The 23048-nt window shown below is 53.0% G+C and overlaps 2 protein-coding genes and 1 non-coding gene across 4 annotated transcripts; 1 reads left to right on the forward strand and 2 right to left on the reverse strand.

Moving 5' to 3' along the window:
- Window positions 1-805: 805 nt before the first annotated feature.
- On the reverse strand, window positions 806-13789 carry MED16 (mediator complex subunit 16). Its single transcript, XM_058040796.1, is given in 18 exon segments — window positions 806-1409; window positions 2091-2174; window positions 2558-2774; window positions 2990-3182; window positions 4851-4984; window positions 5399-5609; window positions 6014-6220; window positions 7191-7402; window positions 8540-8695; window positions 9427-9532; window positions 10999-11430; window positions 12075-12136; window positions 12139-12243; window positions 12897-12959; window positions 12962-13003; window positions 13295-13402; window positions 13405-13500; window positions 13639-13789. Coding segments are annotated over 17 exon segments (2484 nt in total). The 5' UTR covers window positions 13430-13500; window positions 13639-13789; the 3' UTR covers window positions 806-1282.
- A 319-nt stretch (window positions 13790-14108) lies between these two features.
- On the forward strand, window positions 14109-14215 carry LOC131093790 (U6 spliceosomal RNA). The gene has a single exon (XR_009115615.1). It is a non-coding gene; the product is annotated as a U6 spliceosomal RNA (small nuclear RNA).
- Window positions 14216-15260: 1045 nt separating this feature from the next.
- R3HDM4 (R3H domain containing 4) lies at window positions 15261-23048 on the reverse strand. 2 transcript variants are annotated; one of them, XM_058040824.1, is made up of 8 exons: window positions 22897-23048; window positions 20415-20569; window positions 20185-20303; window positions 19582-19705; window positions 19125-19210; window positions 16596-16681; window positions 16387-16442; window positions 15261-15702 (listed from the first exon to the last, which is right to left on the reverse strand). In XM_058040824.1, exons 1-8 carry the CDS (start codon window positions 22938-22940, stop codon window positions 15599-15601), a joined length of 774 nt encoding a protein of 257 aa, XP_057896807.1. In that variant the 5' UTR covers window positions 22941-23048; the 3' UTR covers window positions 15261-15598. The 2 variants fall into 2 exon arrangements, with proteins under 2 accessions (XP_057896807.1, XP_057896806.1); XM_058040823.1 differs by lacking the exon at window positions 22897-23048 and having other exon boundaries at window positions 20415-21287.

Below are 23048 nucleotides of genomic sequence, written 5' to 3' on the forward strand. Positions count from 1 at the left end.
GTGTCCCCATCCCCCTGCTCTGCTGCTGTTCCCAATCAAACATTAAATAACCCCAAACCTGTTCTATGAGGAGCTCACAGAGGGCCCTGTTTGAGTTTTACTTACAGGGGAAAAGAGCCTTAATAAGGTGCAGTTTCCTAATTAGCCATTTGATTGTTCCTAATTAGCAGCAGAGCAGAGAGAGGGGGTGAGGTCTGTGCAGCTCTTAGAGCTCTGTGCAGTGAAACACTCGCTGGAGTCGAGGGATGAACTCTGTCACCAGCTCCACTTCTCAAGAATAATGAAATCATGGTTCCAGAGGGAAAGGAATGTACTAAGAGTGGCTCTTAAATGCTCTGTGGGGACCTGGAATTGCTGGCTGCGATGCAGCAGCAGAAAGCTCCAGGATTTTCCCCCTCAGAGCTGAAGGAGCTGTGGGAGAGAAGCAGCCCCAGATCAGCCCCAGGGTGGCTCCTCAAGGTTGTGATTTCCTGCCCGGGGCAGCAGCAGCTGAGGGCAAGGGAGGGCAAAAATGTGAAAGGATTTTTGGCTGCACCAGGAATGCTCCTCCTCTGGCACGCTCAAGTGTCCAGCCTTGCTGGAGCTGGAGGCTTGCACAACCACAAGGATCTGATGTTTTTTCCTCGAGTGTCCATCAGGCAAACCTTGAAAACATCCATTTATCCAATGATGGTGGTTCCTTTCCTGACAGATGCTCTGGCTGCCCTCCCGTGGCTCCACTGCCCCGGCCCCACACTGGGCAGCCACGTCACAGCACAGAAACAAAGCACAAACACTTGGTTCTGTACAAAATCAGGAGAATTTTTATTTACAACAGCAAGAGGCAAAGGCAGGGTTCACTGCAGGCAGCAGCATTCACATTCCTGCTCCCACCCAACCCTGATGGGCACACAGGAACCAACTCCTGCCTCAGGGACAAGTTTGCTGAGGGCTCAGGAGTGCCCAGCCCATGCTTGGCACTCCCCAAGGCACAGGATGGATGTGAGGTACCAGCTGTGCCCCCTCAGCTGGGACTTTGTTCTCACCAGCTGCCCCATCACCACCCTGCCCAGGGCACTGCTCTGCTGGCACAGCCACAAAACACAGCCAGGCTCTCCCCTCCTGGGCCCCAAATGATGGGGGAACCTCTGGCATTCCTTTCCAGCTCTTCCCTGGAAAGAGGCAGAACCCCCTCAGCTCTGCTTTCCAGCATGAGCAAGAGGAGCTGCCATTCCTTTGTCCCAAAACCTCCATGAAGGGAGCTCTGTGCAGCTCCTGGCCCTCACTGCACCCCAGGAAGGGCTCAGGAGTAGCTCAGGGGCATCTTCCTCCAGAGCCCCCCACACAGGCAGTTCTTGATCCAGCGCTGCTCCCACTGCTTCACTGCTGTCACCTTGTTGGGTGACTTCAGCATGGTGACACAGCCACACCTGTGGGGACACAGAGGGTGCAGCACTGCAGGGATCACACAGGGATTTGGGGGAAATCAGCTCCTGTCATCTGCAGTGAGCATCAAAACCAGCTGAAACCAGCGAGCAACAATCCCACTGAGGGCTCTGCTGGAGCTGGAGCCTGGCAAGGAACAGCCCCAGCTGCTGTTTATACATGAAACAACTGACAGTCATCTCACAAAAATGATCTGCTACAGAGGCTTTCTATTAAAATCAGTAATTAAAGCTAATTCAATCACATGACTTAGATGGATGCTTGTTCCCTGAGCCATTATCTTGAAATCCAGGCTCTCCCACGAGGGTGGATGAGTAGGGCAGCATGAAATGCAAGCCTGGTGGAAAGATGACCCCAAAATGGGGGCAAGGGCAGTGGGGAAATTCCTCCCTCCAGCCCTGCCATGACCAGAGGTACTTTAATAAAGGCCAGACCCACAGAACTGGGCTGTAAAGGAGCTGCTGTAGGGTCTCCTCCAGATTACTTTAAGAGTTTTATCTGATCTGTTTGATTTTTAACCCAAGGGCCAGGCTGCAACAATGCCACTCTCCTGACAATGACATGGGCACCTCACCTTAACCACAGCCCCAAGCAGTTTCAGAGAGCTCCTGAAGGACACAGGACAGTCCAAGCCCTGCCCAAGCTCCACTGCAAGTGCCACTTACCTGGTGCAGGACTTGCATTCCTCTGTTGGGTAAGCACCCAGGTGCAGCCGCCTCAGGTGGTCAATTTTGGGCTGTCCAGGGGCCCTGGGGAGGGAGAACAGGACTTTCCTAGAGTGTCACTTTCCATCAGCTGCTCCCAGGACAGGGAGCTGCATCTGACCAACAGGGCAGAAGTTCTGCCCACTTGTCCACACAGTGCCACGAGATTCATTGTCGCAATTAATCACATTAATTAATGGGGTTTTTCCCCCCATCATTTGCTATCATTTTTCAGTACTTAAAATTCCCAGCCCATCACAAGCTGGGAAAGGAATTTGAGCAGAGAAGACAAACTGCTCTTGGGTCACAGCAGCAAGGGGACAAGCCAAACCTCAGAGCTGCCAAGACTCCTTCTCACTGTGCACTGACCCATTCCAGGGGTTTGTACCTCACAAACAACATCTTTGTACAGTTCCAGGGGTTTGTACCTGACAAAGGCATCAAACTGGGAGGAGACAGTGTGGCCAACGAGCCCAGGAGCCTTCCCAAACTGCAGCCTGACCAGCTGCTTGTTCTGCAGCTTGCTGATGATGCCATCGTTGATGGGCAGCCAGTCAATGTTGGGGATGAGCAGCTGGCTGGGCAGGAGGCAGCACTCATCGATCAGGGCATCATCGGGCTCTGTGATGTGATTTTCCTCACGACCTGCGTGGGGAATGAAGGAAAAAAAAACCCTGTGACCTTTACATTTCTCCCTGAGAGCTCCAGAGGGCTGCGTGCAGCCTCCTCCTCCACTGCCAACTCAGCCTGGAAAACAATAACCTTGGCAGCAGCACTTGCCCTTTCTCAACGCGCCAGACCCCCTCGGAGTCACGTCCCACCCCACTGCTGCAGGAATTACAGCTCAGGGCCACACTCACAGCACAGCCAGAGCTTGGTCAGGAGCCTGAAGAGCAGGGACATGCTGTCCTGGGTGTCTGAGGTTGCTGTGTACACGGGCAGGCAGCTGGGCTTCAGCAGCCCCCAGATGCGGATCACCACCATCAGCTCGCGGAACATGCCCAGGGACGCGCCGTCGCGCAGGAAGCTGTGCCCAGGCCGCACTGGGGAGCCCTGTGGGGACACACAGGGGTGGGAGGGGGTCACAGCAGCCTGGGTGAGGCTCACAGCAGCCCCAGCTGCATCCAGGCAGCTCCTGCTTCCAGCAGCACACACTTCCAGAACACGCCGAGGGATGCACAGGAAGCTGTGCCCAGGCCGCACCGGGGAGCCCTGTGGGGACACAGAGCTGTGGGAAGGGGTCACACCAGCCTGGGTGGGCTCACACCAACCTGGGTGAGGCTCACACCAGCCTGGGTGAGGCTCACACCAGCCCCAGCCACCACACTGCATCCAGGCAGCTCCTGTTTCCAGCAGCACACACTTCCAGAACACACTGAGGGACGCGCAGGAAGCTGAGCTGTGCCCAGGCTGCACTGGGGAGCCTTGTGGGGGGACAGAGGGGTGGGAAGGGGTCACACCAACCTGGGTGGGCTCACACCAACCTGGGTGAGGCTCACACCAGCCTGGGTGAGGCTCACACCAGCCTGGGTGAGGCCACCTCTGATGCCAGATCAAATAGACACCAGGATCGCCAGAACCAGCTCCCCTTGGGTTTTTGTTTTGTTCTTAGTTCAGATTCCATCAGGCAACTTCTACAAAACTCAAACAACATTATAACCACAGGAAGGCTTAACCATGATGTCTGGCTCCAGATCTAAACTCCTTACAGCCAGACTGTTAGCTCAGCTCCCTGGAAAAAGCATCACCATCCTCCAAATTTTGTGTCAGGGAGCTGTTAGTGCTCTCTTCTCCTCTCCGGGAAAAGGTTCCATACTCTTTATCTGACTTGCTTGATTAAAAGGTAAATTTTTTAAAAATAAGAATGATGGGAAATAACTGATGAAGTTCCTCAGAGGAAGAGGTTATTCTGCCTGCAGACACCCAGATGGGGAATAAGCTTTTCCAGGAGAAGCCCTCTGCATGCAAGCTGAAGGGTTTCACCTGCCCCCATTCCCCATGCCAGCACCTGGCACAACTCAGCAGGGCTCTCAAAAGAAAGTGAGGTGTTGTGCAAATCCTTCAGTAAAGTGAGGAAAGATGGAGCTCACAGCAGCCCCAGCCACCACACTGCATCCAGACAGCTCCTGCTTCCAGCAGCACACACCTGATGGGGATGCTGGAGGGTCACCTGAAGGTGACACCTCTGCAGAGCACTGTGTCTGTGTCTCACTCCTTACTGTTAGCTAAAGGAGTGAGAAGAAGCTGAGAAGCAAGAAGAAGCTGATAAGGAGCTGTAACCAAGGAGATCAAGAGATTGAAGAAAGATAAGAAGAGAACTTTGCAGCTGGACAAGGTATTTTTAAAAAAGTTAGTTGAAGTCACTGTAACTTTTCACCAATGGTGTAATGTTGATTTATTGTGGCCAATAGTTAGGGTAAAAGAAATAGAAACAGTTAGAAAGTGTATAAAAGGTCAGCCATGATCAATAACAAAGAGTTGCCATCTGAGACTGCTTGTGGTCTCTGCTTTGTGTTGTGATCACCTTGACAATGACAGAGGAGTGTCCCCAAATGCCCCAGGTGCTGGTCAGCAGACCCAGATGGGCATGGGAAGGGCCATTCTCTAATTCTGCTGTTCCTTACTCCTCCCCAGTGCCTGTGCTGACAGGAACATGTGCCCTGTGTGCCCTGGCAAAGGTCCCCAGCACTGCCCATGGCTGTTTGTATCCATGGATCTCACCTGGTTGGGAAGGCTGGCCAGCAGGTAGAGCACAAAATCCCCCACCCACTGGATGAGCTGCTGCAGGGACTGCAGTGTTGTCATCTCCAGGACAAACTCTTCTGTCTTCAGGTTAATCATCACCTTGTCAATGTCTGGAAGAGAAGCAAGACATTGCCTGGCTCAGGAAAGATGGATCCAAACCTCACACCCTCCCTGTGGAGGTTACCCTTGTCCTCCTCCAAAAAGCCAGAGAGGCTGTGACACCACGGGGAACAGCCCAATCCCAAAAGCTGGGAATGCAGAGCAGGATGAGGCTGTGACACCATGGGGAACAGCCCAATCCCAAAAGCTGGGAATGCAGAGCAGGATGAGGCTGTGACACCATGGGGAACAGCCCAATCCCAAAAGCTGGGAATGCAGAGCAGGGTGAGGCTGTGACACCACGGGGAACAGCCCAATCCCAAAAGCTGGGAATGCAGAGCAGGGTGAGTTACTGAGAGGCTGTGACACCACAGGGGAACAGCCCAATCCCAAAAGCATCCCAGGATGCTGTGAGCAGTCAGTACCTACATCCGTGATCTTGGAGCAGATCTCGGTGAGCCGGTCCCCGGGGCTCTTGTCAGGGGTGTTGAGGAAATGTGGGCGCAGCAGAGACTTCAGGGTGCAGCTGATGGCAATGAGGAAGAGCTTGGCGTGGTAGTCACACACACGGGCGATGGTGCTGGAGGAGAGCTTGCACAGAGATGCCTTCATGGCAACAATGCGCGTGGAGAGCACCTGAGCCACGGGGAAACGCAGCAAAAAGGCACAAGAAAAGGCAGGAATTAGCATAAGCTCATTAAAACTGCTGCTGCTGCTTTATTCTCTGCTCTCCCTTTCTGCTGCAGGAGTGACAGGAGCCATGCACGTGAGCGCTGTGCTGGGCACGTGCTGCTGCTCCCAGAAATCTGCCAAAAATAGATTTCAGCATCTCACCCCAAGTTTCCAGCAGCTAAGACCCCGCTGATATCAGGGAATGTGAAGCTGCTGATATGGAAGCTCTTCCCAGCTCCATCACTGCCTGAGCAGGGCACTCAGAGAGCACAGCCAGCAATGTCCTGAGCACTGGCACTGGCTGTACCCCACCCCAAACCCCTGAGCACACCCCATGCCCACCCTGGGGGTGAGCCCAGAGCCCCCACCTGCTGCAGGGCTGCATTCTGACGCATGTACTCCTCGTGCAGCTTCTCCACCAGGTTCTGCACCATGCTGGGCTGGACGTGGAGCAGGATGTCCCACCAGTCGTAGCCAGTGACCATGCAGTACTCCAGCAGGAACAGCAAGTGCCTCAGGGACATGTTCATGTCCAGCACGTGGCCCATGGACGGGGAGATGCGGAGCATGCTCAGCTTGAAGGGAGGAAACAAACAGAAAATGGCTTCAGGAGTGGGGCATTTTCAGGAGTGTGGCATTTTCAGGAGTGTGGCATTTTCAGGAGTGGGGCATTTTCAGGAGTGTGGCATTTTCAGGAGTGGGGCATTTTCAGGAGTGGGGCATTTTCAGGAGTGGGGCATTTTCAGGAGTGGGCATTTTCAGGAGTGGGGCATTTTCAGGGTCTTCCATGGCAGGAAGGAAATGATGAATCTGACTCCATGTTCTTAGAAGGTTAATTTATCATTTTATGTACTAATATAATATAATATAATATAATATAATATAATATAATATAATATAATATAGTAATGTTATAATATTATAATATAGCTATATTATAAATTATATAATAGTATATAACATTATATATTATAATATATATTATATATATGATACACTATCATATATATATAAATATAAAAGTATAGTATATATAAATATAATAGTATAGTATATATATAATATAATATATATTATATATATGATACACTATCATATATATATAAATATAATAGTATAGTATATGATAGTGTATCATATATATAAAATATGATACACTATCATATACTATACTATTATTTATATATATATATATATATATATAAATAACAAAACAGAGAAAAAACAAGCCAGGGCAAGAGGTTCTTGCCCCTGGTAAAACACCTCACAAAAGCCATTGGTTTATTTGTTCTCTTCTTTTTCTAGTAAACTGCTTAGATGGGACTTTTTGGCTTCTGTCCAACTGGCTATCCTTAGGTTTGATGTGAAGTCCCAAATCTGTCCAACTAGCTATCCTTGAGGTGAAGTCCCCAAGGTCCTATGAGGTGTCTTTTTACCTAACTGAGGAGAGAAACTTCTGGTTTTTTTTCCTTTTTTATGAGACCAAGGACAATTTTGCCACGCCATCAACAAGATGGCACATTCCTAAATCCATAATCCACCAACCTTTCCATGACTGTCCACACCAGCCAGGGCCAGGGATGTCCAGGAGAGCTGCATGGCCTTGAAGTGCACCAGGGGCCCTGTGGTGCGCGGGCGTTTGAGGGCTGGCTCGTCCACGGGGCGCTGCGAGGAGGAGCCATAAAACACAGCCATCATCTGCAGGGACAGCCTGTGCACAATGTGCACACTGCCATCATGGAAAGCCAAGGCCAGCCCTGGGGACAGGAGAGGAGTGACACTGAGCAAACAGCTCCTCCCAGCGTGGCAGAGCCCTTGCCCAAAGTGGGAGTGTCGGGGTGGGATGGTTGGGATGGACGGAAATGAGAGATCTCTGAAGTCAGGTCGTGGAATTTGGGGTTTATTGCAAAGAGGGTCTGCTTGGAGCTGCCAGGCACAGCTCAGAGCAGGCCCCAGAGAAGTAAAGACAGTGGTAAAAAAGATGAGAGAGAGAAGATGAGAGGATAAGAGAGCAAAGTTCCCCTTACAATACAATAAATCTTCTTCTGTGTTGAATATTCTACTTCTCACTAACCAATCTAGTACAATACACAAATCCCATAGCATTTACATACAGCCTATAAAAATCATTACATTACCATTCTGTGTTACATTTTAAACCCTAAAAACTCCTCTTTGGGCCCCTTCTGCCAAGCTAGGAGGGTCTGCTCTGACCCTTGGGCCTGTCTGCATGCAGAGGGTGTTGTTCCATCAAAAGGGGATCACCTTCAGCCAGCCACACCATTGTTTTCCAGTCATTCATTCATTAACTAAAGGATCTCAAAGCTTGCTTTCACTTCAGTCTCCCTTATAGTTTCCATATTCTCAAAATCTTTTGCCAAGCAATCATATTTATAAGGCTTTCCTGTTTTATCGTTCCCAACAAGTGGCCACCACTGAAGCCCATGGAGAAGCCAAAGGGCTGGGGACTTCTTGGGTTTCTGTCCCTGAGGTACTAAAATGTCTTTTTTCCCAGCCCCACAAGAAGTCAGATCTGCTTTTCAAGGTTATTTTTCCTTATCTATTCCATTCTTTCTCTGACCTGCTGAGATCTGTCCAGCAGGTCAGGCTGTGGCACAGTCCCTGCCCTTGGGGTGGTGTTAATTTTTATACTAAGAACTACGTGTACTTTATTTACAATAATTTTCCAATACCTATCACCTATGTTAGACAGTCTGTCCCTATTCTAAACCAATCCAAGAGTGTCACCATCCCAGCAGAAGATGGAGGACAAGAAGAAGAAAGAAGGACAGGACACACCCAGATTCCTCCATCTTGCCTCTTGAGCCCTCAATCTAAATCTAAATTCAAGTAAAAGTCACATGTTTAGGACAAAGACAACAGGAACTCCTTACCCAGCCCAGGGAAGAACTTGGTGTCATTTGCCACCTTCAGGTCAGTGTTGGTCAGGGAGATTGGGAGCTTTGGCAGTGCCACAGCTGACACCCTGTCCAGGTCATTGGTGGCAGACAGGATCCTCCACTTCAGAATCATGGGCTGCTTGTCTCCCACTAGCAATGAGCAAAATGAGTGAAAATAAGCAAATTAGTGAGAATTTTGTCCCACAGAGATCAGAAAATCTGCCCCTATTTCTGCCCAGGCTCCCCCAAGCAGGATCACAGATCAGGACTGGTGTATTTCCCATATATTTCCAGTATGTTTCCCCTAAGCAGGATCACAGATCAAGTACTTGGTGTATTTCTCATATATTTCCAGTATGTTTCTCATATATTTCCAGTATGTTTCTCTCATAGTTCCCTATTTTTTCCCTGAATTATACAAACAACATGTTTTGCTAAATCTCTCTTGATGCAAGCTCTGCTTTGGGTGACTAAGATCCTTACATACAATAATCCTTTATATTTCACCAAACAAACTGCCCTGATTAATTCTGTTTTATCTGAGATCAGGTGAAAACCAGAGCAGGGGATTAATCCAGCTCTGCTGCTCAGTCCTGGTCCTTTGGGAGCCTTTGCTCCACTGGTGGCAGGAAGGGCTGTGCAGCAAAACACAAAAAAATTATTTTAAAATCTTTTATGAAGCGAAAGCAACAACCAAACCCCTTCCTGAAAACAGCAAGCTGCTGCCTGTGATGCAAAAAGACAGAATGGACTGAAAACAACTGAAAATAAACATAAGATTGTGAATAATCACAAATATGGGATAATGGATGTGAGAAACTGTGCTGGGTTTTCCCTCAGACCAAGTTCCTGTTCTTAGAGTGCCCAGGGCAGACACTTACCCACAGGAGAGATTTGCTGGAAGATGTTGTTGACAGGCAGACCCTCCTTCCTAAGGGACCAGCACTCCACAATGCTGTTGTTTTGGTTGGAAGCACAAAGCAGCACCTGTGGAACAGAGCCCCCCACCACAAGCATCAAAACAGGGACAACACTGCCCTGGTCATTCCCTCCCTCCATCCCCAGGGTCCTGCTCCAGCAGCAAAAAGCAGAGGAACAAATCAGTGGGAAGTGAGGTGAATTAGGGTTCCAGCTGCACCAAAAGGACAACTAGGAATGCCAAAGGTATTGCAGGACATGCTGGTGACCTCCAGACCTTCTGGGGAAGGCCAGGAGGAGGTTCAGTTTTAGATGTATAGAATAATGTAGTATAGAATAAAGTAATTAATTAGCCTTCTGATATCAATGGAGTCCTCATCATTCCTCCTTCATCGTGAGCACAAATATCCACTATAGGGGAGGAAAAATATCCACTAGAGGAGAGGAAAAATATTCACTATAGGGGAGCACAAATATCCACTACAGGGCAGCAAAATATCCACTAGAGGGGAGCACAATATCCACTATAGAGGAGCAAAATATCCATTATAGGGGAGCAAAAATCTCCACTATAGGGCAGCAAAATATCCACTACAGGGGAGCAAAGATTTCCACTACAGAGGAGCAGAAATACCCACTATAGAGGAGCAAAATATCCACTAGAGGGGAGCACAAACATCCACTAGAGGGGAGGGAAAATCTCCACTATTGGGGGGCAAAAATATCCACTAGAGGGGAGGAAAATATCCGCTATAGGGGAGTAAAAATATCCACTGCAGGGGAGCAAAATATCCATTACAGGGGAGCAAAAATCTCCTCTACAGGGGAGCAAAATATTCACTACAGAGAAGCACAAATATCCACTATAGAGGAGCAAAAATATCCACTACTGGGGAGCAAAAATATCCATTAAAGCAGAGCACAAATATCCACTATAGGGGAGTACAAATACCCACTATAGGGGAGCAAAGATAACCACTATAGGGGAGTAAAAATATACACTATAGGGGAGCACAATTATCCACTATAGGGGAGCAAAAATCTCCAATATGGGGGAGCACAATTATCCACTATGGGGGAGCAAAATATCCACTAGAGGGGAGCACAAATATCCACTATAGGGGAGCAAAAATATTCACTATAGAAGAGCAAAATATCCACTGGAGGGGAGCAAAAATTTTCACTATAGAGGAGCAAAATATCCAGTATAGGGGAGCACAAATATCCACTATAGGGGAGCAAAGATATCCACTATAGGGGAGGAAAGATTTCCACTACAGAGGAGCACAAATACCCACTACAGGGGAGCAAAAATATCCACTATAGGGGAGCACAAATTTTCACTATAGGGGAGGAAAAATATTCCCTATAGAGGAGCAAAATATCCACTAGAGGGGAGAAAAAATATCTGCTATAGAGGAGCACAAATACCCACTACAGGGAAGCAAAATATCCACTACAGGGGAGCACAAATATCCACTACAGAGGAGCAAAATATCCATTATAAAGGAGCACAAATATCCTCTCCAGCCCACCTGCTCTGACATGTCCCGGGCCAGGAACTTCAGGTGGGTGATGGCCGGGTACTTGTCCTTGCGCGCGGGGTCGGTGGTGCAGCGCATGAAGAGCGAGGGCAGGATCTCGGTGTCAATCTTGCACTTCTCGTTCACCACGCTGACACAAACCTTGTAGAACTGCACGGGGGAGGTGCTGCTGCCATCAGACGTGGCCACCACGATGTTGCCCCCGCCCGTGAAGGCGACGTCGGCCAAGGCCACGCGGCAGCGGAGGCGGCAAAGGCTCTCGGTGGCCGTCAGCACCTGCCCGTTGGGCTTGAGCAGGGACACGGTGACCAGGCCACTGATGGTCACAGCAATCCAGCCCTCCATGGGCTTCCCACCAAACAGAGTCAGGGATGGAGAGAATTTCACCCGGGAAAACTTCTCGCCGAAGTTCGAGGCTCCAGACTGGGACAAAGGGCAAAAAAATATAAGCGTTCGCAGCCAAAATTAGAAAAAAGTAATTAATCAGCGTTCTGATATCAATGGAGTGCTCTCCTCATTCCTCCTTTGTTGGGCAGGAAAAATATCCACTATAGGGGGAGGGAAAATATTCACTATAGGGGAGGGAAAATATCCACTATTGGGGAGGGAAAATATTCCACTATAGGGGAGGGAAAATATCCACTATAGGGGAGGGAAAATATCCACTACAGAGGAGCACAAAATCCACTATAAGAGAGAGGGAAGGGAAGGGAAAGGGAAGGGAAGGGAAGGGAAGGGAAGGGGAAGGGAATGGGAAGGGAAGGGGAAGGGAAGGGAAGGGAAGTGGAAGGGAAGGAAGGGAAGGGAAGGGAAGAAGAAGAGAAGAGAAGAGAAGAGAAGAGAAGAGAAGAGAAGAGAAGAGAAGAGAGAGAGAAGAGAAAGAAGAGAAGAGAAGAGAAGAGAAGAGAAGAGAAGAGAAGAGAAGAGAAGAGAAGAGAAGAGAAGAGAAGAGAAGAGAAGAGAAACGAACCAGCCTCCTGAGAACATGGAGTCAGATTCTCATCTCTTCCCTCACAAAGACCAACACCAGAGTTCCAGCCCAGATCCCTCAGCAAGCTCAGACAAACCTTCTCCACGTGCAGAGCCAGCTTGACCCCATTGTGCAGCCAGGACAGGGCCACCACAGGTCCCCTTCCACCACGCTGCCCACCGTGTTCTCCCAGCTGTTGGCCAGGTGATCTGTCATGCTCCAGCACTTGATGTGGCCATCAGCATCTGCTGAGAGCAGCCTGGAGCCTGTGACAATGGACACTGTGTGAGAACAGGGGGAAGAGCCAAATTCCACCAGGAATTGCAGCCCATCCCTTTGAGGTGGGACATGGTGACAAAGACACTGCCTGAGAACAGGGAGAATGGTCAAACCCCCACCAGGAACTGCACCCCATATCCTTGGGGGTGGGACATGGTGACAATGACACTGAGAACAGGGGGAACAGGTAAAACCCCAACAGGAATTGCACCCCATTGCTTTGGGACATGCACAGCAGGGCAGGAACATGGTGACAATGACACTGAGAACAGGGGGACAGCCTGGAGCCTGTGACAATGACACTGCATGAGAGCAGGAGAAACAGGTAAAACCCCAACAGGGAATTGCACCCCATTGCTTTGGGACATGAAGAACAGGGGCAGGGACATGGTGACAATGACACTGAGAACAGGGGGAACAGCCTGGAGCCTGTGACAATGACACTGCATGAGAACAAGGGGAACGGGTAAAACCCCAACAGGGAGTTGCACCCCGTTGCTTTGGGGTGGGACATGGTGACAATGACACTGAGAACAGGGGGAACACCCCAAAACCCCCCCACGGAATTGGCACCCCCATTGCTTTGGGACACACACAGCAGGGAGGGGACACGGTGACAATGACAGAAAGCCCAGCTCACCTGACTGATCCCACTCCAAACACGTGATGACCTCAGTGTGGCCCGAGTTGACAGAGTAGACACCCAGGGGTGCTCGGTGTCGATGATATGAACCATGTGGGTGAGATCTGTGTGAACAGAGAAGTGATTCCTGTCCCTTGGCACTGCTGCTGAGCCTCAGGTGGTGCAGGGAAAACTTAAAATATTTTATAGGAAATTTATCGTTTATAGAAATGATTTAGGGTAGTGCTTGGTCCTGGTTTAGGGGAACCAAACCCACTCCAGGGAACAAACGCAGAGGCTGAAGGATGGGAGGAAAGGAGGAGAGCAGCCTTCAGGGGCAGGGCAGAGCTCCGGGCCAGCGGATCCCGGCCTTTCCCGGGAGCACCGGGAGGGATTTCCCGAGGGGCTCTCGGTACCTTTCTCCTCCTCATTGCGGAGGTCCGTGGTGAAGGCGATGAGGTTGCGGCAGGACCAGGCGCACACCAGCGGGATGGACGGGCAGTGGTTGCTCTTGGGCTTCTTCTCCACTCGCACACGTAGGCCAGGTCCATCCCGCCGGTCCGGACGGGACACCGGGACACCGGGCACGGGATACCGGACACCGGGACAGCCTCGGTCCTGCCTGGGGGCGACACAAGGGCCGGTCACACCGGACCCCAGCCCCAGGGATCACAGCGGGAGGCACAGGACACGGGTGGGGACAACCCCGCACCGGGAGAGACCCCGGTGATCCCGGGGGGAGCGGCCCGCGGGTATCGACCCTACGGCGAGTGGGAGGGTCCCGGGGACGGACACGGGGAGGTGCCGGAGGTTCCCGGGGCCGGCGGGAAGGTCACAGGAGGGGCCTGGGCGCGCTCACAGCGGCTCCCGGGGGTCCCGGTTCCGGTCCCGGTCCCGCCTCACTCTCCGGCATCCGCCGCTCCCAAGGACCCCGGCGCCTCCGCGGGCTGCCCGTGCCGCGCCTGCTCCGCGCGCTCAGGCACTGCCGCAGCCACCCTCAGAGAGCTCATTAGCATAACAAACAACCCAGAACGCACCGCGCAGAGCAGCGAACAGAACGGGCGTATTTTTAAAATTTTGGTAAAATCTGAGGACAACGACGAGTGAGAGATTGAGAAATACTCGAGGGAGCTCATTCTGCGTCCAATACCGAACCACAGTGTAGTCGCCGTATCTTTTTGGTGTTGTGTTTCTAGGCCTTTAAATAGCGCTGCGGGTAAACCGCGGTTTGTGCTCGCTTCGGCAGCACATATACTAAAATTGGAACGATACAGAGAAGATTAGCATGGCCCCTGCGCAAGGATGACACGCAAATTCGTGAAGCGTTCCATATTTTTTGCACCCCCGCGCACCCACATTTTCCATCCCGTGCCCAACCAGCTGCCCCCAGACCACCCCCAAGCCTCCTCCTCCTCATCATCATCCCCATGGAGACACAGAGCCGGAGCAGGGGAGCACCGTTTTTATTGTTGCTGAACCAGCGAAGGAGGCGCGAGGGGCTCCCCTGGGTCTGGGGGTGCCCACGGTTAATGGCAGTCGGTGACATCGTGGTACAAGAACAACCAGCAAAGATTCCCCTGTGAGCAACCCTGGGCACATAGAGGGACCCCCAAAACGCCCCACGGAAAAGCAGAGCCCACCCCTCCAGCACACACACATGTAAATACGCACACGTGGTAAAACACACAAGCTATATTACATTTAAAAACAGCCCCGTTCTGCGGGCTGGGCATGGGGTAAAAAGCACCGGGAGCTGCCCACACCCAGCCCTGGTCAGGCCTCCTGGGTCTGGGGGTGCCCACGGTTAATGGCATCGTGGGACAAGAGCAACCAGCAAAGATTTCCCTTTGAGCAACCCTTGGCACATAGAGGGACCCCCAAAATGCCCCATGGAAAAGCAGAGCCCTAAAGGGGGCTGCACTCCTCCAGCACACACACACACACATGTAAATACACACACACACATATGATAAAAAACACAAGCTATATTACACTTAAAAACAGCCCCGTTCTGCAGACAGGGCATGGGGTAAAAAGCACCCAGAGCTGCCCACAACCCGCCCTGACCGAGCCTCCTGGGTCTGGGTTAATGGCAGTCAGTGACATGGTGGGACAAGAGCAACCAGCAAAAATTTCCCTGTGAGCAACCCTTGGCACATCTGCCCCCCCCCATGGAAAAGCAGAGCCCCAAAGGGGGCTGCACCCCTCCAGCACACACATGTAAATACACACACACACATACACACGTGATAAAAAACACAAGCTATATTACACTTAAAACCAGCCCCGTTCTGCAGGCTGGGCATGGGGTATAAAAGCACCGGGAGCTGCCCACACCCCGCCCCGGCCCAGCCCCCCGGTTGGGCTGCGGGAACAACGGGAACGCGGCAGCCCCGGGGCTCTTCCACCGCCTCAGCGATTGCTCAGCAGCCGCCCCGGGAGCTGCTGTTTCACCGCAGAAAAATCTGGACCCACATCACCCCACCGAGGGAGGCTGGCCCCGCCTGATTCTTTTTAAAAACACCTGGGTTATAAATAGACACACGAGCAGTTCCAGCAGGGCTGTACTGGCAGCAGGGCGGGCGGGCGAGAGGCACCTGCTCTGCACCCGCTGCCCTGCTGCCAGCACAGCCACAAAGCCCCGGCCTGGGAGCAGGGAAAGGGCTGAGGAGGGTCCGGGAGAGGCTGCACAGGGCACACGAGGGGCTGTGGGGGCACCATCAGCTCATCTGGCCCAGGTAGTCTGAGAGCAGCAGCTCCGGGGGCAGGAACACGCGGTGTTTGTTGCTCACTTTCATCTGGCGCTTCCCTTCGATGTCCGAGCCTGAGGGTGGGATGGAGAGGTCAGCACAGCCCTGTTTTCCCTCTCAGGGGTCTCCAACAGCCCTTCCCCTCCATCCTGGGGTTTGTGGTGGGCACAGGGCTGCCCTGTTTTCTGTGCCCTCCATCCTGGGGTTTGTGGTGGGCACAGGGCTCCCCTGTTTTCTGTGCCCTCCATCCTGGGGTTTGTGGTGGGCACAGGGCTCCCCTGTTTTCTGTGCCCTCCATCCTGGGACTCGCTCTCCCCATCATTAGTGCACAGGTTGATTGCCACAAACAGCTCCTAATGAAACACAGCAGAGCCCCCTCTGGAGGGATGGAGCCTGATTCCATCCCTGCCTTGGCAACAAAACCTTTGGGGATGCCCAGAACGGCAGGGCTGATCCTTGGGAGGAGGAAGCAGCTGCAGGAGAGGGAACCCTGTGAGCAGATTCTTGCTCTGGACCACCCAAATTTCCCCTCAGAGCCGGGTCTGGCTGAGCTTGGTGACCACTGGGGCTGCCCAGGGAGCTCAGGGCATTGCTGGGGAGGAAGCACAAGGGGTGGGATCGTGGGGTTATCTCTGAGCCCCAGGGCAAGGCGGGGCCCAGAGGAGGAAGGGAGGAAAAGATAGCGATGGAGGGAAAGGGAAAAACAACAACAAAGTGAAAAAACCAAAACTAAAACCAAGCAGACACGGGGCTCTTACTGGCAGAGACGAGATCCATGTACTGGCAGAGGGCGTGGAGCAGGAGCCTCTCAAAGCTGGGGGAGAGGGGACAGGGTTAGTTAGAGCCTGACCTGTGTGTCCCTGCCCTGCCCTCCATCCTCCTGGGGACACACAGAACAGGCCAGGTGGGTGTCCTGTGCTCCCAAATCCCCTCTGCAGCCTGGGGAACCCCAGAGATGGGGAAATACCTGTTATCCATCAGTGCTGTGTAGACAGATTGAGGGGTGACAGAGAAGAAGGCCAGCAGCTCCTCCTCCAGCCCCTCCAGAGTCCCCTGTGAGGAGAGAGACAGGAACTCAGCGAGGAAAGGACAGTGATGGCACAACTCATTCCCCAGGATTTAATGCCAGCAGCTCCTGGGCAAGTTAATTGGATGGCAGACAGCAGGAGGAGGAGGAGGAATCTCCCAAATCTCCCATCTCCAGCCCCTGGGGCAGGGAAGGATCCAGCTCCTGCCAACTGTGTGTGCCAAGGGCTGGCACCGTCCCTGGTGCTCACAGCCAACAGCCAAAGCTCAGTGCTGTGCAGAGCTCAGTGAGTCCAGGGACACAGAGCAGCACACTGAAGGCAAACAAGGCAGCAGGCAGGAGGAGCCCAGGCTGCATTGAGAGGCTCTAATTAGCACCAAGGAAAAACAAACAGAGCCCCAGAGAGCAGAGGGAGCAGGGTGGCAGCACCCCCAGGGCTGGCAGAGCAAGTGCAGGGCTGCTCTCACCTCCCTCCTTTTACCCCCTTGCAAAATACATCGGAGTTGCCCCAAATTTTACCTCGTCGCACACATCTTTTAATGAAAAAACCTTTCCTTAGGATTTTTTCCTCCTGAGAAGCCCAGAGGCCTCAGGAACAAAATGCAAACATTGATTATCTGCTGCTGTGGAATGCAACAGGTGCATCTGTGATTGGTCTCATGTGGTTGTTTGTAATTAATGGCCAATCACAGTCAGCTGGATCATACAGAGAGTCGAGCCACAAACCTTTGTTATCATTCTTTCCTTTTCTATTCTTACCCAGCCTTCTGAAAAAACCTTTTCTTCTATTCTTTTAGCATAGTTTTAATGTAATATATATCATAAAATAATAAATCAAGCCTTCTGAAACATGGAGTCAGATCCTCATCTCCTCCCTGTGAACACGGTCACATTACCTCTCTCCTTCCTGCTCAGCACTTTTACCCCCTTTCAAAATACATCAGAGTTGCCCCAAATAACCTTGTGTGGGTCACTGTGAAGACCCCAAAGGCTCCACTGCTGTCCCCATGCCCTGTTTCACCTGTCACCTGCTGTCACTGCACAGAAACTGGGAAACAACCACTAAAAAAAAAGCCCTGTAAGCGCCAGAAAAATCTGAACTGAGCCAGGAAAAGCCCATGTGCTGGGAGCTGGATGTGTGTCTGCAGCATGAGCACGTTCCCAGGAGCTGCTCTGAAATGTGGCACAAGGTCAGGGCACAGCTCTGGGCTGTGCAGGGACCCCCCTGGCAGCCCCCACTGTTGTCAAGTCATGGTTTGCCTCAGATATTATGGGTTTCTCCCTTATAATTCCCTCCCAGGTGTGTCAGTCACCTCTCCTTTCCCCTCAGAACGCTGTCTGTCAATCCTGGCATTCCAGAATTGGCAGATCCAAAGGATGCCCTCTACCCCTGGGGGCATTAGGGCCATCCAGGTGTCCTTTGTCCCTTTGTCCCTCCCCTCCTGTCCCTGCTTGGTGGCTCCCTGCCCCTTCCCTGCCCCTCTCCCCAGGGTTAAAGGAGCAGCAACCACGGGCTCAGGGAGTTCTGTTGGAGCTGGTGCTGCATTCAGAGGCCTGTGGGCCAGAATAAAGCTCTGGATCCAAACCCTCCTTCAGAACCAACTCCTTTCCTTCACCATCACCTCAAAGCTTCTCTGCCAGAGGGAAACCTGAGGAGCAGCCCCTGTTATGGGGGGAAACTCCATCCCAGCACCACCAGAGCTCCTGCAGGCCTGGCCTTGTCCCCATGGGCCCAGTGCAGCACCCAGCCAGCCCAAAGTGTCTGTGGGGTGAAACACCACACATCCCACAGCCAAAAGTGTCTGTGGGGTGAAACACCACACATCCAGCAGGCCAAAAGTGTCTGTGGGGTGAAACACCACACACCCAGCCAGCCAAAAGTGTCTGTGGGGTAAAACACCACACATCCCACAGCCAAAAGTGTCTGTGGGGTGAAACACCACACACCCAGGCAGCCCAAAGGGTCTGTGGGGTGAAACACCACACACCCAGCCAGCCTAAAGGGTCTGTGGGGTGAAACACCACACACCCAGCCAGCCAAAAGTGTCTGTGGGGTGAAAACACCACAGTGCCACTATTTGGTCAAGCAGCAAGGGCCAGACAAGCTCAGGCACGTGCTGTCCAGCCATACTATATAATATATACTATATGCTATATACTATATTATATATATATTTAAATATATCTATATATATATTTATTTTTATATATAATATATTATGTATAACATATTATATATAAAATATTATATTATATATAATAAATATTTTATTTATATATTATATAATATTTATATGTAATATTTATATATTTTTTATTTATATATCTATATTTTATTGGTAATAATTCCAACATCCCAGAGACCCCTGCTGTGCCAGGCTGTCCCCAGCTCACCATGGGGATCCTGCCCTGCTGTCCCCAGCTCACCATGCCCCCTAACCCTGCCGTGCCAGGCTGTCCCCAGCTCACCATGGGGATCCTGCCCCTCTTCAGGGTGGCACGCAGGCGGCGGCTGATGCGCTGGAAGCACTCCTGGGGGGTGTAGGCAGGGAGCTCTGCAGGAAGGAAAAGGCATTTAGGCACAGCTAACACTACTCCAGAGCTCACAATGTCACTTTTTGGGAGGAGCCAGTGTCCCCCTAGCTGCTCCCTTTACAGTCACCCCCCTAAAGCAGCAATGCCCTCCCCAGCACAGGGGGTTTGGGGGTGGCTGTGCCCATCATCCCAGCCTCTTCTGGCTCCCAAAAACCCTCCCAGCTCCATGCTGGGGGTCTGCAGGCATAACCCCCCCCCATTGCCACACCCATAGGGCGAGCTCAGGCATCCCCTGGCCCCACCACAGACAGGGAGTGGGTGCAGCCCTCCCAGAATGTACACAAGGAAGGAAAGGGAGAGGCCATCCCCACCCTGGTTCCCCTCCCAGCACCTTTCCACTTGTCCTCGTTCTTGACAGGCAGCTTCCTCCTGTGCTTCTTCCTGGCCTCCTCCTCCAGGTACAGCAGGACCCTCTCCTGCTCCTCTCCCGAGCGGTTCATGAAGTCGTTCCAGATCTGACAAGAGAAGCCACCAAGCCCCACTACAGAGGTCTGGGGGGTGCACAGCCACCCAGGGCCCCTCCCCACACCCCATGAGCCCCCTCCTCACCCTCTGACCCCCAGGGATGGCCCTGAGTGCGGCCCTGTCACACCAGGGAAAGGCCACATTTCAAAACACCCAGTGTGAGGCAATGGGGGTTTGGCAAGGGGCTTGTGCCAGAGGAAGTGCTGCAGCTCACCAGGCACTCACTGCCCTGCAGGCACAACTCTCCTGGAGAGCATCTGCCTGGAAATTCCCCCATTCCATGGATGCCAGGAGCCCGTCACCCCCCAGCACACACAGATCCCATCCTGACACCAAACCCAGGCAGAAGCTGCAGTGCAGCAGCTCAGGCACAGGGAGGCACAGGGATGGATGGATGGATGGAGGAGTGAACTACAAGCATGACACGCCACACCAGTGTCCCCAAGGCAGTGGGGGTGGCTGCACCCACCTCCACATAGGTCTCATTGTTGCAGGCCTCAGTGAAGATGCTGGGGGTGGCAGAGTGGCTGAGCTCTCCCTCGTCGCTCCCGCAGTCATCCTGCTCCAGAAGCGTCATCAGGTAACGAGCTGGGGCCAAGAGCAAAGCCTGAGATGGGGGGAAAAGCACCTCCAGAGAGGCTCCTTGCCCCCAGAACAGCTCAGGGGTTGCCCTGGGGGAGAAACCCTGCTGGTCCTTACTGTTCTCCAGCCTCTGGAGGCTCTTGCGGCCCTTGGCCCTGGGGATGAGGTCGGAGTTGCGGATGGCTTTGTTGATGTAGTACTGCTTCCTCTTGGACGGAGAGAAACGCTTGGAGGGGGAGTCCTGCAGCAGGGGCAGGCAGTCCTCGATCCTCCTGGCGGGCACAGCAGCAGGGGTGAGCCCAGCTGAGGGGGCTGGAGCAGCCACAGCAGCGGGATGGGGCACCCGAGCATCAGCACCATTGTTACAGCAACACATCCTCCTTTTCCCTCGGGTCACCGTGACCTCCAAGCTCTAAGCAGCTGTGTGTCAGCACTGGGAGGGCCAGGTAATTAACCTGGGTGATTAACCTGGGCAATTAAGTGTGCCACACAGGAAGCAAAGCAATGGATCCATCCCTGCTCACCAGGAAGCAAAGCAATGGACCCATCCCCTCACGCTCACCGTGGTCACGAGCGGGTTGGCACCGACCCTGCCACCTGCAGGAACAGCACCCCAGCCTGGCACTGCCAGCTCCTGGGGGCACCCAAAGGTGCTCTGCTCACCACACAGTCAGGGCGTTGCTCGGTCACAGGCCCGGCTGAGGAATGGCCATAAAACTGAGGCGTTTTACGGGAAAATGAAGCCACGCCACGAGCGCTGTGCTGAACGCAACTGCTCGGGTTTCAAAGTTTACCAAACACTAAAGACAGGAAGTTTCGCTGCCTTCACTTCCCCTCAGGGTCGTGTGGGTTTCCTTTAGCACAGCACAAGGTAGGGGAGAAAATCAACACCCCTGAAAGAACCCCCAGGAGTGTCCATGCAGGACCAGGAGCTGCCCAGAGTGACCACTGCCTCCACTGCCGCAGCCTTGTGTCGCAGGCATCTTTTAATGAAAAATCCTTTCCTTAGGACTTTTCCTCCTGAGAAGCTAAGAGGCCTCAGGAACAGAATGTAAACATTGATTATCTGCTGCTGTGGAATGCAACAGGTGGATCTGTGATTGGTCTCATGTGGATGTTTGCAATTAATGGCCAATCAGCCCAGCTGGCTCAGGCTCTCTGTCCGCGCCACAAACCTTTGTTATCATTCCTTTCTATTCTTAGCTTAGCTAGCTTTCTGATGAAACTTTTTCTTCTGTTCTTTTAGTATAGTTTTAATGCAACATATATCACAAAATAATAAATCAAGCCTTCTGAAACATGGAGTCAGATCCTCATCTCTTCCCTCATCCAACAACCCCTGCGAACACCGTCACAGCCTTGCTCCATCCACAGGGCCCTGTCCCCACCGTGTCCCCTCCTTTCCAGCATTTATGGGAGCCCCAGTCCTGCAATCAGGTGCTGGCAGAGCTGATCTGGGCACAGGGCAGAGCAGGTTGTGCTGTCCAATTGCAGCCTGGGCTAACAGCCAGCTGCTCACCCTCGCCAAAACCTTGATTTTTTTCCCCTTTTCCTGCATGGAGGGCAGTGATACAGTTTTGTATGCTGGTGGGGGGGGGGGGGGGTAAAATAAACAACAAACCGTGGCAAAGGTGGGCTTGGAAAGAATAAAAGAGACTCAGGTATCAAGGCAATGCCCAGAGGACGGGTGGGGAGCAGTAACCCAACCTGCCACAGCCAGCAACCAGGGCTGGCGGATCAAGTTGTGATACAAAGACGGTTACAAACACCTGAATAAACAGAGGGAGTCACCTTACGCCGAGGGTTTGAGTACACAGATGCAGGCCGGGCACTCCCTGGAGCAGACACAGCCCCAAAAGAGATGTCAAAACCCAGGGGGAGCACCCCGGGAACCCCCCGAGCCCCGTGGCTGGGAGGGGAACAGGCTGAGCCACGCTTTGCTCCCTTCCTGAAGCCTTCAGGGCTGTTTGAGGCTGCCCTGGCACCGGGCACTGCCACGTCTGCCCTGGCACTGCCACCTCCGCCCAGTGCCAGCCTGGAGGGAGGGTCACAGGGGACAGTGACCTGGGGACAGTGACCCGTGTCGGATCATAGCACCGGTGCCAGGCTCAGATGGGACCCCAGGAGGGATCATCCAAACCGTGACCCCGGGGACACCGGGACAGACAGACAGACAGACAGACAGACAGACAGACAGACAGACAGACTCCTGCCCTCTCCTCCTGTCCCATTCCCAAGGAACTCGTACTCTGCCGGGGGATTTCGGAGCTATTCCTGTCACTGACCCCTTGGCAGCAGAACAAAGTCGTTCCGCGCGGTCCCGAGCCCCCGGTACTCCGGTGCAGGAGCGGGGGGCTCCAGCCCACCCCCGGTGACCGGGAGGAGCACCGTGACCTCCAGGGGATAAATGCTAATTATAAGGCTCATTATGCCGGTGCCGGGCTCGGCTCTGACAGCGCCCGCGGGTCCGGGGAGCTGGGGACGGGCTGTCCCGGGAGGCGCCGCCGCCGCCGCCGCTCCCCGCCCGCACCGACAGCCCGGGGGGCTCCAGCCCGGCCCGACCGCCCCACGGCCCGCCCGGCCCCGGGCCCGCACTCACGGGAACGGCTCCTCGGGGCCCGCGCCGCCCCGCAGCACCACCATGGCGCGCCGGGACTGGGATCGGAACCGGGACGGTGACCACAACCGGGACCGGGACCGGGACCTCCCTCCGCCTCCTCCACCCCCGGCCCGCACCGGCGGCACCGGGCC

The sequence above is a fragment of the Melospiza georgiana genome, chromosome 26 (assembly GCF_028018845.1).
Source record: "Melospiza georgiana isolate bMelGeo1 chromosome 26, bMelGeo1.pri, whole genome shotgun sequence".
In the NCBI taxonomy this organism is placed as follows: domain Eukaryota; kingdom Metazoa; phylum Chordata; class Aves; order Passeriformes; family Passerellidae; genus Melospiza; species Melospiza georgiana.

Bases quoted from the DNA above. Each gene is read 5' to 3' on its own strand.
- R3HDM4 (XM_058040823.1), bottom strand. From the start codon at position 20,673: ATGTGTTGCTGTAACAATGGTGCTGATGCTCGGGTGCCCCATCCCGCT. The intron at 20,304-20,414 runs GTAAGGACCAGC...TCTTGGCCCCAG, and splicing joins CCTCCAGAGGCTGGAGAACA to CTCGTTACCTGATGACGCTT. The intron at 19,706-20,184 runs GTGGGTGCAGCC...TTCTCTTGTCAG, and splicing joins ACAATGAGACCTATGTGGAG to ATCTGGAACGACTTCATGAA.